The sequence below is a fragment of the Daphnia pulicaria genome, chromosome 1 (assembly GCF_021234035.1).
Source record: "Daphnia pulicaria isolate SC F1-1A chromosome 1, SC_F0-13Bv2, whole genome shotgun sequence".
Taxonomy (NCBI): domain Eukaryota; kingdom Metazoa; phylum Arthropoda; class Branchiopoda; order Diplostraca; family Daphniidae; genus Daphnia; species Daphnia pulicaria.
This window is the reverse complement of record NC_060913.1, coordinates 230283-245756: the sequence shown is the minus strand read 5'-3', so window position 1 is coordinate 245756 and position 15474 is coordinate 230283. Positions and strand designations below refer to the sequence as shown.

The following is a 15474-nucleotide window of genomic DNA, read 5'->3' as shown; positions in this document are numbered from 1 at the left end:
TTCAGACATGGCTCGTAGTAAGTAGAGGAACAACCTACGGGTTGTATGGCGTGGCAGCCAACGGGTTAACTTAAGTGTATGTGTGTGTGTGTAACTGTGTATGTATGTATGCATGTATGTTGCTTTCGCAAAACTGTGGAGGAATTGTGGGTGGAGGTGGGACAATATACACAATTCTCATATCACTTATAATTTGTATATTTCATTTCTCACTCATACAGAATAAATACCATAGCAGAAATTATATATTACTATTGCTCAACTAAAGTAACTGCTATAAAACTTTAATCTATAACTCAATATTGTTGAATCCCCTTGTTGTTAAGAGAGTAGATTCCACCAGATCTCTTCAACCATTTCAAGATGAACATTCAACTTACTACTATGAATTCTCTGACAGGAACAAATCATCAGCACTTTTCAGATTGAGCAATTGCCGAACCTGCGATAAAAATATAAAGAAGAACAATTTCAACAAAGAAATTTTTGCACATAAATAAACAAAATTCAATAACCTACAAATACATTCATCAATGAGGTGGCTTTCCTCTAACCATTAGGGCTTGCACGTAATCAAATACAATCAACCTACACAGTTTTCGAACAACGTCAGAGATATGGAAATGCCAATAGGGTGGCGCCTAGGCTTCTGCCTCGAAGGTGTCAAAACTGGTCAAGGTGCTGTCAATCTTGTGCCATGTCAAAACAGAGCAGCGTTGCCTGTTGCCTCAAAATCAGCATTTCTTAAAAAGAAAAAAACTTGTACAAAATAATTAAATTTTTAATTTAAAAAAAAGGAACGCGCACTCACATTAAGAAAGTAGCATCCTACAGCCGTACGGCGTCGTGATTTACTTGGAGGTGCCGTCTCTTTAAAGTTCCTAACTCACATGGGCAAAGTCGAATTCTCAGTTTCTCAAGATTCTTGAAGAACGAACTCGTTTATCCTTTATCCATTACGTAACTTTCCTGGCGAGTTCAAAGAATTGACGATTCAGTTTCAGTCGGTTTCGTAGAATTTTTCGTTCAGTTAAAACCTTATACAAAAGATACAATAAAATCATTCTCACAACACGTCGGGCTACACAAAATTGGCATAGTCAGTGGAGTAAAAGCGAGTGAAAGGAATGTGGAATAGCAGTTACGCAACTCTCGGACGTGAATTCCCTTTCACGTGTCGATAACTCAGTCAAACCTCAAACGATTTACTTGGCCACCACGTTTCGAATATTCAACTGAAATGCCTTTTAATGTTGAGTTTAAAAAATCCTTCTGAAATAACTGTTAAGTATTTAATTAGGGTTAGAGTTGGACTCCCAAATGAGAACAAAAGCAGTTTTCATTTTTCATTCTCCTATTTGTTAGTAAAACTAGCAGGTGGCTAAAAAGTATCAATTTCCTCCACACTTTTATTTGTTCTAGTGCTAATTAGATGCCACATTTCAGAAATTATGTCGCAATTAAAAGAAATTACTCTTGGAACGGGTGGGGGAATCAGATAAGTCATCGCTCGGTAATCTGGAGCACCTTAGGTCCTGAGTTCGACTCCACAGTGGAACACAATCGTTTCCATTCCACGCCATCAGGTGGCGTGTACCTTCCCTCAAACAATGCTGTTGCAACGGAGATTTAAATCGGAATCGTGAAAATGTAAGAAAATAGTAATGCAGGAAGAAAATGTCGTGGTTTAGGGAGCGGCCACCCCCCATTGAAAAAAGTAAATTTGATGTGAACGAGCTGCAACTTCCGGTTGGTCTAGATTAATTACTCGATAAGGTATAATATTAAGCTAGCAATCAGTCAAACTGAAAGATTAGAATTGTACTGCAAATTCACATAAATGGTCAGGTGAGACATCTTCTTGGTTACAATTGTTACAGAAACAAATTTGCTTGAATTCCAAGATGTTTTCTTTATTCTAGCTGGGGACAGGGACTTTTATTTGAATTGGATTCTTCTATTGAATTGGACTTTTACTTCTATTTTTCCCAGGGACTTCTATTAGCAGTGGCAAACAATTTCCTTTGCGAGGAATTTTACAAAGGAGGTTTCTTCCTACAGAGTACAGATTTCATTTTAATACCCTTCGCCTTTCCTAACCTGGAAATCGTGGTGGGTAAGTTGACCCACCCAAGTTGGGAATCATCTATCACAAAACGCTCACTGCATTAAATGTTTTCCTGTACCTGGAGTCGGTGTCATAGGCCCAATGACCTCGTATAAAAAACCACAAATAATTGTGAAATGACACGATGGGTGAACCGGGAAGGTCTTGTTAAACCACTTTCTCTGCTTGTTGCACAGATTTACAGCGATTAAGTTAATCAAAAACTCCTATGATACAATAAAAACCAGATAAATAACCTTAGATATGCAAATAATCATTAATCAAAAGTTAATTACCAAAATGCAGTGAATAACTCTCGAAACAATCATACCGTCACAAGTTAATTAACGCACTGTCAACAAGTCAGCGTCCATTTTGAATAATAACAATAGGAGGGGGAGTGGGCAAGGTTGCATGAATATGAAAAAGGTGGTTACACTAAAATTGTGAAAAAATTCCAAGTTATTCAACAGACAAAAACATGAATCATAAGATTTCATAATCATAAATGGACAAAATGGTATGATGTAGGTAGTATGTATGATTTGGGTATGATGTAGCGCCTATCTCCACTGTCCAAATAAGCTAAATTGCCAAGAGGGAATCGTTTGTAAATCAAAATAGAACTCCAACGAATCTTAAGAATTTTAATTTAATTAATCAAACTTTGTCAGGGATCATGGTAGCTTAAGGTAAATAAAACACGAAAAATTCATAAACAATCTAATAAAAAGGTATTTTAGGTTTTGCTACCTGCCCCTCTGCGGTAATAAGGGAGGGTAGGGGTAACTGGGAGCTCGTAAACGTGGACGGGAGCAACGGGCAACTCTTGGCTGAAATCCGTTTTCGGTGGTCCATGTCACAGTGAATTTTTCTCCTTCGCGAGAAACCCAGTTCTTTGGTGCTGCCATAAACGTCCCCATAAGTGGTTCTGTGGTACGGTACCACTGGTACCTTGCATCTTCTTTTGCACCTGTGATTCCTCACGGGAGTTTGTAGTCGGATCCAGAGTAGCTGCAAAATTAACAGAATAATTTGTAAATGTATCATATTATTTTTCTTTATAAATTAAAGAATGAGGACTTGCCCTCATTTGCTGCTTCCGTCGAGATTGCGGACGTCGTGTTGGCTGGTGATGGTGATTCCGCCATATTTGCTGTCCTTGTTGTTAGAACCGTAGATGGGAGACGTCATGTAACTGGAATCTCTATGGGTTGATTGGTAGCCGGAAGGAGCGGCGGCAGCAACGGCCAAGAGAGCAGCGACGATAAACTAAATTAAAATGAAGTTTAACTTTTCTATTTAAAAAAATTCATTCATTCATTGATGGCGAACGCTGAACGAAAAAACCCTATGTAATTAGAATTTTTTTTTTACGAAATTAAATACCCTTTAACTAACCAGGCAGTGGAGATGCGTTGAGAGATTTAAGGATGATAACGTTCGACGCTAAAGGCTGGCGAGAGTAGAGTTCGACACCTTGTCCCATCAATTTTTCGAGCTTTCATTCTATTTCTCCTCTGGCTCTCATCTAGAATATAAGAAATAGGCAAACAAAATCGTTACAAAAGCACTGCGAGAACCAGCGAATAAAACTTCGGTCATGTCTAAGAATGTATAGGGGAAAAGACAAACAAGATGCATATCTCGGACACAAAATAGCAACAAGTTATAGGTCTTATTTAGCCCCGTTTTGCCCCTATAGGTCTTCTCTTTTGGCTGTTGGGGGGACAGACGAGGAGGATGGCAACATACTTGTGCGTTATATTACGTGCCGTCCGTTCGTTATTATCATAATCGGAAAGAAAAGACTAAAGAGGAGAGAAAAGTGCACGGCAATTAAAATAGCTGAAACCTTAGACATATTAATCAACAATGAAGAAAGCTAATAGTGACCCGTACGCGGTGAACTATTGTGTATATGGCGACTTGGATGATTCTGCTTATCCTTATACTCTCTGCATTACCATTGGACCAAATTTAAGGCATTTTTTAAATTTCTGCGTGAATGACCAATTAGCGTTAGATGGCTATAGTTGTAAAGGTTATCTAGTGAGACAATCGACGATAAACTATCCCAAAGACCGACCAGGAAAAAAAAAAATTCGGGAAATTGTTTTTTGTAAAGCTAACTGGGTCAGACAAATAAGCGGAGACCTTCCTAAAGTCTGTGCTGACGTCACTACGTCAGCACAGACACCCCTGGCACGTGGATCCGGAAAGCTGTTTAATAAGAGGATAGAGAGTTAGAGACATACGTATATTAGATTGGTGATTAGTAGGTAGAATATAAATATCTAGATCCATTTGTGTCAATAAAATATTCGTTAAATCAACAAAGACAATATATGAGCAGCAGCTCTGCCCTAATTGGGATAAACAAATATTGGTTTTAGTGATTAAATGCAAATGAAATATTCAGTCTATGGGACCTGAGTAGAGAAAATGTGAGCATAAAAAGCCGGCTCTTTCTCTGAGCTTATCATCACAACTCGTCCAGCATCAGTTGCAGCGATAACCCAAAATGTTCCAGAAATTTTTTGTAAGTATTAATTTCCACAATAACTAAATTAGTTCAATCTCTTCTTCAAATCTTTTTTAAAATGTTGTGTTTTTGTTTTTCCCGTCAATCTTTTAAAGCTCTTTGCTTGCGTCTTGGCTGTGATGGCCGTCGTCTACACCAACTCGGCACCCACTGAAGATGAACCCGCTAATTCCGACGAGCCGGGAGACCAGTTCTTGTTCTACTGTCGCTTGTTCAGTAAGTTACCACGCTCTTCGTTTAAAAATAAGTTATAAATGACGCTGGATACACCAATCAAGGCTTGACGAAATCTATAAATCTCAATGCTTTGGAGACGAATAATGGGATTATGTTTTCTTACAGGTTCTTGCAGCAACAGCACCCAGTGCTCGAGCAATGTGATCTACAAGACCTGCAACGGTGGCCGTTGCTGTAAGGGTTAAACATCATCAGGTGTAACCTACCGTAGTAACGCATGTCACTAGATACGGACCACTTCTAAGAAAAATCATTCGTCCTTATTTTATCATTTCCTTTTATATCCCAAGTTTTATTAATTGAGTTCTATCAAGACTTGTCATGTCCGTCTCTTTTGTAAGAATCTCAGTTAAACGAAAAAAATACACTTTACATCATAAACTACTTCGTTCTACAATAACTGGCTTCTTTTACTATTAACGATTAACGAGGAGGTGCCGATGTGGCGGCAGGTTCCTCTTGATCATGATATTTTCTATAATCGCACTTCGCTTGAAGTGTTCAAAGTTAAAAATTTTTTGAATTTCATTATTTACACGCAGACAAAATTGTGAGGTACAAAATTGGGTTTGATCTGCAGTCGTTCTACAAATGAGTTATCTAACGAACCCTAACTGAACAAACAAAAATGGAAAGATAAAACAGCCTCATTCAACACCATAGCTCAGGAATAATCGTACTCCGTACTATGTAGGCCTAACAATAGTCAACGCCACTAAATAGTTAAAAAGGAAGAATAGAGACACATTTTGTCCTACCTTTAAGCCTTGGAAATATGGCCAGGCATCCATACACAAGTGTTTCATTCGCTGAAGAGTTGAATCCACCAGGCGAGAAAAAGGGGTCCTCATGAATACACCCACACTCACATGGGTGTGACACGAGGACATTTAAAAAATGGAGAAGAAGAGATACTCGGCCGACATCGATAGTTTCTCCAGTTAAACGGAATGCTGATTATCTAAATAAAAAATTAAAAAATGGGTTACAGAAAATATTGAGAGAAACAACAAGGAAAAGTTGAAAATGAGACAGAGAGTCCAATTCAACATAAAAAATTACTAAGTAAATTTCTCTGTTATGATGGTTTGTTAAGTAATGCTACTGTTAATGCAGTATGTAAAAGTTTGCAATTTTTTGAAAGAACATTAATTTTTAAAATACTAAAACCGGATATCTTTAGATCCTTGAATACCACGTTTAAAGAATTTCTGTAATCAAACAGTTAGAGTTAAAATACATAATGTGCGGGAAAGCGGAATAATTCATCGTTCGTGCAAACAGAGGAAAATTTTAGCTGACATTTTTGAAATTTGCAATTGGTATTAATCAATTACTTATTAAATTAAATGTGAATTGCAAATGTGCATGCGCTTTCAAACTTGAACAAATAACGGCGATAAGCTAGTTCGTACTGAACGAAACAGGTTAGAAAGAGGGGAAATTGGTCAATAGAATCCTTGTTTACAAGGGAATTAATGCTGCAATTTCATTTAGCAGCACTGCTAAATGACTGTACTGTCTGCTAAATGACTAAATACTGTCACTTGACAGTAATTAAAGCCAGCAGCTGCACGATAGGGGATTCACCCACTAATAATTGACAATAGCGTGAGCAGGTTTTCATACCTGATGTCGTGACTGCCACCTTCAAGGGGCTGGTGTCGTTGGGTCACTGTAGTCCTAACTTACGGCATCGAATGGTTTTTGCCACGGGAGAAAGGTGTAAACGAAGCCTGCATTGAGAGAAAACAAAGCAAAAAAAATTTGAATTTTTAATTAAGCGAAAAAGAAAAACATAAATGCTATACGATTTTCATACCAGCAAAACCTTTTTTTTCTCCTGAATTTTATAATCAAAGTGGTTTTTATAACATTTCTTTCTGTCCTTCCTTTTGGGTTTCTACAAACTTTGCTTATACAGATATCATATAAATTACTTTTCGTTTAACAATCACATTTCTCAGTTGGGTACCTTTGAGAAGTCAAACGCTGAGCTGGCTGGATATTTTGGATTATCTGATAAGCTGGCAAAGACGAGAAGAAACACCGCAAGGTTAATACCTAAATCTTCCAATAATCTGATGTTGATTCTGGACAGCAATGACGATTGAGTACTTCCGCCTGGATAATCTTCAATGGATTAATAATAGATTTAATCTCTCTCACAGAAAAAAAAAATATTCCGCTCAAGCAAGAATAAAAACTGTAGAGGGGAGGTTGTTGTTGTTTCGGGTTCATGGCATTGCATACTTGCGAAAAATTCAAAAAACTTTTAAAATAAATTGAATTGATTAGTTATTAGGTTAATGAATACAGCGTTTAGAGAGAATGGGGCATTCAGTTTTTCCTCTCTATTCAAGAAAATATAAACATGTAAACAATCCCTATAAAACCAACGAGAAGGATTTAAGTTTGTACAATAAAGACGAAAAGGTTGAATAAATTAAAAAGGGAACAGACTGGTAATTGTTATTACATTTGAAGTCGGAAAAGGAGCATCGACTGTGCCAAAGAACGAAACAGATCTCCTAATAAAAATATGATCAATACAGATCAACATAATGAACTTCAAGAAACAAAAAAATAAGAGAAGAATTGTCAATTAAGTGACATCCATTTACAAGATTGAGCCGTTTGGCAATCGCAGGTCACATGGACGAGGTTTTGGCAACTAATGTTTGAGGGATCCCGACAAGAAAATCCACGATGGATTATCCAGATTTAAAAAACCGATCATCTCGTCAAACATAACGCCCACTCCGCACCATTACATAACCCAAGTCATAATCCCCTAATCCTTCGCCGCCACAGTTGGAAAGAGAAGGATAATCCTGCCACGCGCGGTTGCGGCGGCAGGAAGTATTTGTCAGGATTTTCTAGTTTTCCAACCAATGGCGAAGGAGGTCAAATTGTCTAAAAAATTTTATCCATATAAACCCCCAAAACGTGAAATTCCGCATTCCATCTTTGGTCTTTGTTCACTACACGTCTCGCTCCTCTAAGGTCAGTTACCAGTGTCTGTTCGTAGTCGTTCACATTAGTTTAATTAATTAAGTGCTTAAGTTGTATCGTTGACTCTTTAACTATGGATAGTTACGGTAATTTACTTTCTTTCTTCACTCAAATCACTTATTTACGAAGGAAATGTTTTAACGTTACTTTCTTACTTTCAGATTATTATCCCGTTGTTTCCACCACGAAGTCTTCTTCAGCATCCGGTCGTCAGCGCCACTTTTACGACGAGGTCCAGCTGGAGCTACTCGACGCAGAGTTCAACAGAGATCCGTTTCCCAATCGAGAAGGTCGCCGACGCATCGCCCAGTTGATTGGCGTCTCTGAGAAATCGATTATGGTATGGCATTTTGATTTTTACTTTTTTAAATTAATTACCTCAAATGAATTTCTCTTATTGATTGCATCAGTGGTGGTTTCAGAATCGCCGTCGACGTGCACGCCAACTTGGATCTTCAAGAACCGCAACTTCAACTCGCGAAACAAATCGCCAACATCGTCGATCACCGCCATACGTTTCTCGTCAAAGTCGACAAGGTTAGTCTCTATTGGATGAAGAAATTTCTGTGAATAATTTACTAACGTCTTTTGTTTTAAATTTTCAGATACTTACGTTTCAACTCAAGTCCTCCCAACTCCTGGATTTTATTCGGATCCTCCGGCAGTTCCACCCGTGGAACCAATCAACTACTCGACGTCCGAATCATCATCGTCGTCTCCACTTCAATCCGAATGGCTTGCTACCAGCTGTCCACAAGACGTCGTTAGTCCCCAGTCCAATTTCAATAACTCGAATGGATTCCGAACGGAGCAGCAACCACAGCAGCAAGACTATTCCTCCTACTACTGGAACAACTGGGAACACTCTCCTCCTTTCTATCCAACTTCTATGACAAATCAAACATTTTACTCCAACATTGTTTCTGATCCGTATTCCTCATCTTATTGTTATTATTCACCTGAAACAACAAATCAGTTTCATTATCAGTCATGTTAGTAAATTTCATATTTGACGCATAATTGACAATCCAATAAATCACCAAACATATCTTACAAACCAACATATCTAACATAGCTTAAAGCTTTTATCTTGTTTTAAAAGGTTGGTGAATTAATTACCTACATTTTTAATGGCTAATAAATAGTGACATTCATCGGGAACAAATGAATGCCAAGGGGTTATCGGTATTGCCGTTGTTATTCATCAAATCTACTAATTTAGTAAACAGACAATTTACTAATTATTCTAATAGCAAATGTATCCTAATTCAATCAATCAAAATAAATTATTCCCTACCAAATTTCACAATTGAATTATTTGTCGTAGCATTTGAATTTAAATCTTCGAAACATTTCGAAAATAATTAAAAAATGAATTATGAGGATGCTAACTGCTAAGGCCTAATTTTTTTAAGATAAATTTAAAGGGGGATTTTCGGAATCGAAAAAAATGTTTGATTTAAAGTCAGCTGGTATTGAACCCATCATCACAGAATAGAGACTATCTGTAAATGGATTTCACATTCAATATTTAGAGAAAAAGAAAGTTAAGAGCAAAAATATTTCAACGCGACAATACCAAATAAGGCAGAAATTTGTTGTCTTTCACTTTCTAATTCAACAAAATCTGAAAATCGAACCATGGATTCGCCCGAGTGACCCAAATCGTCCTCGTTGTGGCCTCCTCCGGAGCCGCTAATTCTCACATCCCCGACGTGTTAACCACTCGGTCATATACGTCAATACTATAGTCTCATTTGCAATATGTTTAATGCTTCAGTCCACAAGTCATGTCATCTGTGAGCCTAAATTAAAGGGACACAAACTAATATATTAGATATTCTTACCATTGAAGACTGATGTATCAAGTAATTTATTTCTAAGAAATTCTGACTTTGGAGATTGAAATCAACAGCAACTCACAAAAAATCCTCGTTGTCAGAGTTGTCCAACTGAAATAAAAAGGTATTTGGACACCAATGGTACATTAAATTAAAGCTATCTATATTTTCTGATAGTACAGCATGTAATATAATGGATTACTCGAACTCTGAACACGATAACAACCATGAACAAGGACACAGGCTGCTGAATTCTTTGAATATTCTTAAGGTTTTGTTTTCCTCACAAATAAATTCTATGCCACACTAAAGAGAAGAAAATATATGGTTTCAAAACATATTTACTTGTAGGCCTGCTGAACTATTCTTCATTCCAACTCTTGCTGCTAATCACATGTTCCACTGGTGCTTTTCTAAGCTTAGTTACTGAAAGACTAGACTAAATAACACCTTAAGTTATTCAATGCAAGGAAAATAAGTCACAGGTAGTTAAAACTTAAAAGCACGATAGAACGACAAATCCTAGAACTGTGACAACATTCACAATTCACACCACGCCGGACGCTGCCATGTTGGTTGCTACTTATTGTTCCGTCACTTCGGTGTATGCATTTTCTTTTTATTGCTAGATGGCAGCATTTCGTATTTGTTTTCTTCTTCACTAGATGGTGTGGACCTTTGGGATGGAATGGCGCTAATTCCCTGTAATTTGAAAATTGTAATTGAAAGATTCAGTTGAACAATTCGCGTCACATCAGGAACCAGAAGTGGGTGATAAGGTTTTCACAGAACAAACAAACATGATGTCTGAATTCAGAATTCATAACTTAAAAAGTTAGCAGTACGTAGTAAGTAGTGTACATTCCAATGGGGAGAACGCCGGAGAAGAAAGACCTTGCTCTACATACATATTTTTTTTAAAGTTTTCTTTTTCATATTTCCAGCCAAGAAAACTACAGGGAAAGAGTTGGCCGCCCACAGTAGCACACCGACCATGTGAAGGTCGACGATGACAAAGCCGAAAGATGAAAACACGGTGCGGGTGCGTGAATTCAATACTACCGCAAATCAGTTTCTATAAGTCATTTTTGTCCTTTAGTCTACTCATTTGTGTTACTTTACTAAATGATTAATGGATATCAGTCGGTTCGTCAATCGTCAGTGGATTCAAAAGAAATTGCAATAAAATTATTTTAATGAACCATAAAAAGGGAAGGTGTTTGGAATGGTAAATGACCTGGGCTCACGCTCCTACTTCATTGGCTGCACACTGGGCTTTAGATTGGATCGCCTATAGTGTTACCAAGTGAACGGTAACTGTCGACGACCGTCAGGGGCACAATCCAAACAATAAGATGAATCTCACTTCAGTCACTAAAATTTGATCTTTATCACGATAATAAAGGCTAGAAAATGAAAACTTGTGATTGAACGAAAGTGTAGGAGGAACCGTTTTTCGGAATGAAATCGGGTACTTGAAAAATTGGCGATCAAGCCAATGAAGAGTGAAAATGAGGTCAGATGAGCTTCGAAATTCATCACAAGGGCAAAATAACCCAAACGGAGGCCCCACCCAGTTTTACGAGAGCAAAAGTTCTATCCCTATATGTGCGTGAATAATCTTATCCGTGCGAAAATGCTCGTCGTGCATCACTTGAAAAAGAAAAAGTAATGGCCAGATGCTGAGGTAGGCCCCACAGCACCAGGTATAAAAACAGAAGCCCAAAATCTCAAAGTTATCAGTTGTACAACAACCAAACACTTGAATCAACATGCAGGTATAAGCTCGTCCACTTCCATCGACTATACAATCGTCTAAGTTTTTTTAAAATGATCTGAATTCAATCTGAAAAATGTATTGAAAGGTTTTGATCGTTCTCGCCGCCGCCTTGATTGCCACTGTGGCCTCAAATGCTTACTACCCCAAACCGGCCTACCCAACCCCAGCTTACCCATCTTACAGCAAGTCTTACGATTACGTAAGTATCACCATATTTTATTTCATTAACTGTCGATTAAGTTTTGGCCTGTTTTAAATGAATTCCTGCAGGCCCCAATGCCATACAGCTTCGCCTGGGCCGTAAAGGACGACTACACCTACAACGACTACGCCCACCAGGAGACGGCCGATGACAAGGGCTACGTGTCCGGCTCTTACCGCACCCTCCTGCCCGACGGCCGGACCCAGACGGTCACCTACAAGGCCGACGACTACAGCGGATACGTCGCCGACGTCAAATACGACGGAGATGCCAAATACCCCGAGTACAAGCCATCGGCATACAAGCCCGCTGCTGCCTACCCCAGCCCAGCTTATCCCTCTTCTTACCCCGCTTACCCCGCATACAAACCCGCCTACAAGCCCGCATACCCAGCTCCGGCTTACCCCAAATATTAAGTGAATATATTTCTGTAATTTAAAATTTATAAATATAAAAAAGTAAAACATTCAACCAACCAGTTTTCTACTTTCTACAGTTAGTTGATTATTTCTTTCTCTTCGGTTTTCTTCTTTTCCTTGTTTAGCACGAAGAGTTCCCCTATTTTGCTCTTTTCTTAATGATAATTCAACGACCGCGAATTTGGCGAAAAAGAAATCCAACCCAATTTCACTTTTGCCTCCACTTTTGAGGCTGTCGAATGAACGAAAACGACACAACGATTTACTTGCGAAACATACTGTATCAATACTCTAACAAAACCAATCACTACTCGGCATTTGACAACTGAGTTGATAACGCTCGCCATTTCTATATTTTTCTTATCTTATCGCCTTTGATTTTTCGGCGACCATTTATACTCTTCACGTGTTTGAATCTTTCAAAAAATATTCTCGACAATCAATTTTTGAACCAAGTACGTAACGGCACTTTCTGCAAGTCAGTCGCACATGGCTTTTGCTGTTTAATCTCATCCGGAGGTTCCTTTGAACTTGTTTCATCTCTATTTTAAGGTAACCTATAAGGCTATAAGCATTAACGAATTTGTTTCACTTTTGTGTTCGACAGTATGATGCACAAAGTAGGGTGGTGAGTCACAATCACATACGCAAAGCAAATAATATAGCCTAGATAAGGTATGTCACGTTGTCAGCCTAGGTAAATCTTCCAAGTTCTTTGCTAACCCCATGAACCAAGGAAAGCTCCCGTAACAAAAAGAGAAGCTTGCACGATACCTTGTTGAAGCTCGAGGCTGTCAATCCTGTACCATGTCAAAAAAAAAACGCAGCGTTGCCTCAAAATCAGCATTTCTTAAAAAGAAAAGAAAAAAAACTTGTAAAAAAATTATTTGATTTTCAATTAAAAAAAAAAAAAAAATGAACGCGCACTCACATTAGGAAAGCAGCAACTACAGCCGTACAGCTACAGCGTCGTGATTTACTTGGAGGTGCCGTCTCTTTAAAGTTCCTAACTCACGTGGGCAAAAGCGAATTCTCACAATTCTTGAAGAACGAACTCGTTTATCCATTACGTAACTTTCCTGGCGAGTTCAAAGAATTGACGATTCAGTTTTAGTCGGTTTCGTAGAATTTTTCGTTCAGTTAAAACCTAATACAAAAGATACAATAAAATCATTATCACAACACGTTGGGCTACACAAAATTGGCAGTCAGTGGAGTAAAAGCGAGTGAAAGGAATGCAGAATAGCAGTTACGCAACTCTCGGACGTGAATTCGCTTTCACGTGTCGATAACCCAGTCATAATATTAACTTGGCCACCATGTCTCAAATATTCAACTGAAATGCCTTTTAATGTTGAGTTAAAAAATTCTTCTGAAATAACTGTCAAGCATTTAATTAGATGACAAAATATTTATGGAAAATAAAAGAAATTAATCTGTGGATAGAATGGGTGACCCGGATAAGACATCGCTTGATGATCAGACTACTCCTGAGTTAGAGTTCGATTCCCAAATGAGAACGAAAGCAGTTTTCATTTTTCATTTTTTTCTCTCCTATTTGTTAGTAAAACTAGCAGGTGGCCGAAAAGTATCAATTTCCTTCACACTTTTATTTTTTTTTTGCGCTAATTAAATGCCACATTTCAGAAATTATGTCGCAATTAAAAGAAATTACGCTTGGAACGGGTAGGGGAATCAGATAAGTTATCGCTCGGTAGTCTGGAGCACCTTAGGTCCTGAGTTCGACTCCACAGTGGAACACAATCGTTTCCATTCCACGCCATCAGGTGGCGTGTACCTTCCCTCAAACAATGCTGTCGCAACGGAGATTTTTAATCGGAATCGTGGAAATGTAAGAAAATAGTAATGCAGGAAGAAAATGTCGTGGTTTAGGGAGCGGCCACCCCCCGTTGAAAAAAGTAAATTTGATGTGAACGAGCTGCAACTTCCGGTTGGTCTAGATTAATTACTCGATAGGGTAAAATATTAAGCTAGCAATCAGTCAAACTGAAAGATTAGAATTGTACTGCAAATTCACATAAATGGTCAGGTGAGACATCTTCTTGGTTAAGGAGTTACAGAAACAAATTTGCTTGAATTCCGAGATGATTTCTTTATTCTAGCTGGGGACAGGGACTTTTATTTGAATTGGATTCTTCTATTGAATTGGACTTTTACTTCTATTTTTCCCAGGGACTTCTATTAGCAGTGGCAAACAATTTCCTTTGCGAGGAATTTTACAAAGGAGGTTTCTTCCTACAGAGTACAGATTTCATTTTAATACCCTTCGCCTTTCCTAACCTGGAAATCGTGGTGGGTAAGTTGACCCACCCAAGTTGGGAATCATCTATCACAAAACGCTCACTGCATTAAATGTTTTCCTGTACCTGGAGTCGGTGTCATAGGCCCAATGACCTCGTATAAAAAACCACAAATAATTGTGAAATGACACGATGGGTGAACCGGGAAGGTCTTGTTAAACCACTTTCTCTGCTTGTTGCACAGATTTACAGCGATTAAGTTAATCAAAAACTCCTATGATACAATAAAAACCAGATAAATAACCTTAGATATGCAAATAATCATTAATCAAAAGTTAATTACCAAAATGCAGTGAATAACTCTCGAAACAATCATACCGTCACAAGTTAATTAACGCACTGTCAACAAGTCAGCGTCCATTTTGAATAATAACAATAGGAGGGGGAGTGGGCAAGGTTGCATGAATATGAAAAAGGTGGTTACACTAAAATTGTGAAAAAATTCCAAGTTATTCAACAGACAAAAACATGAATCATAAGATTTCATAATCATAAATGGACAAAATGGTATGATGTAGGTAGTATGTATGATTTGGGTATGATGTAGCGCCTATCTCCACTGTCCAAATAAGCTAAATTGCCAAGAGGGAATCGTTTGTAAATCAAAATAGAACTCCAACGAATCTTAAGAATTTTAATTTAATTAATCAAACTTTGTCAGGGATCATGGTAGCTTAAGGTAAATAAAACACGAAAAATTCATAAACAATCTAATAAAAAGGTATTTTAGGTTTTGCTACCTGCCCCTCTGCGGTAATAAGGGAGGGTAGGGGTAACTGGGAGCTCGTAAACGTGGACGGGAGCAACGGGCAACTCTTGGCTGAAATCCGTTTTCGGTGGTCCATGTCACAGTGAATTTTTCTCCTTCGCGAGAAACCCAGTTCTTTGGTGCTGCCATAAACGTCCCCATAAGTGGTTCTGTGGTACGGTACCACTGGTACCTTGCATCTTCTTTTGCACCTGTGATTCCTCACGGGAGTTTGTAGTCGGATCCAGAGTAGCTGCAA

The 15474-nt window shown here is 38.2% G+C and overlaps 1 protein-coding gene and 3 long non-coding RNA genes across 5 annotated transcripts; 2 read left to right on the top strand and 2 right to left on the bottom strand.

The window, feature by feature from the left end:
* Positions 1-182: 182 nt before the first annotated feature.
* LOC124311304 lies at positions 183-3116 on the bottom strand. The gene is made up of 5 exons (XR_006909788.1): positions 2404-3116; positions 2187-2334; positions 812-1037; positions 520-743; positions 183-442 (listed from the first exon to the last, which is right to left on the bottom strand). It is a non-coding gene; the product is annotated as an uncharacterized LOC124311304 (long non-coding RNA).
* Positions 3117-3195: 79 nt separating this feature from the next.
* LOC124311253 lies at positions 3196-15438 on the bottom strand. 2 transcript variants are annotated; one of them, XR_006909774.1, is made up of 16 exons: positions 14751-15438; positions 14534-14681; positions 13078-13293; positions 12921-12995; positions 10091-10447; positions 9752-9856; positions 8518-8791; positions 8283-8449; positions 8060-8227; positions 6865-7022; positions 6712-6804; positions 6519-6625; positions 5648-5850; positions 3743-3918; positions 3497-3638; positions 3196-3405 (listed from the first exon to the last, which is right to left on the bottom strand). It is a non-coding gene; the product is annotated as an uncharacterized LOC124311253 (long non-coding RNA). The 2 variants fall into 2 exon arrangements; XR_006909775.1 differs by lacking the exons at positions 3743-3918; positions 12921-12995; positions 13078-13293; positions 14534-14681; positions 14751-15438 and adding an exon at positions 10983-11052.
* On the top strand, positions 4529-5273 carry LOC124311214. The gene is made up of 3 exons (XR_006909763.1): positions 4529-4649; positions 4748-4868; positions 4995-5273. It is a non-coding gene; the product is annotated as an uncharacterized LOC124311214 (long non-coding RNA).
* On the top strand, positions 11423-12198 carry LOC124311137 (adhesive plaque matrix protein-like). The gene is made up of 3 exons (XM_046775465.1): positions 11423-11523; positions 11611-11724; positions 11796-12198. The coding sequence occupies exons 1-3, from the start codon at positions 11518-11520 to the stop codon at positions 12141-12143; spliced, it is 468 nt and encodes a 155-aa protein (XP_046631421.1). The 5' UTR covers positions 11423-11517; the 3' UTR covers positions 12144-12198.
* Positions 15439-15474: the final 36 nt, after the last annotated feature.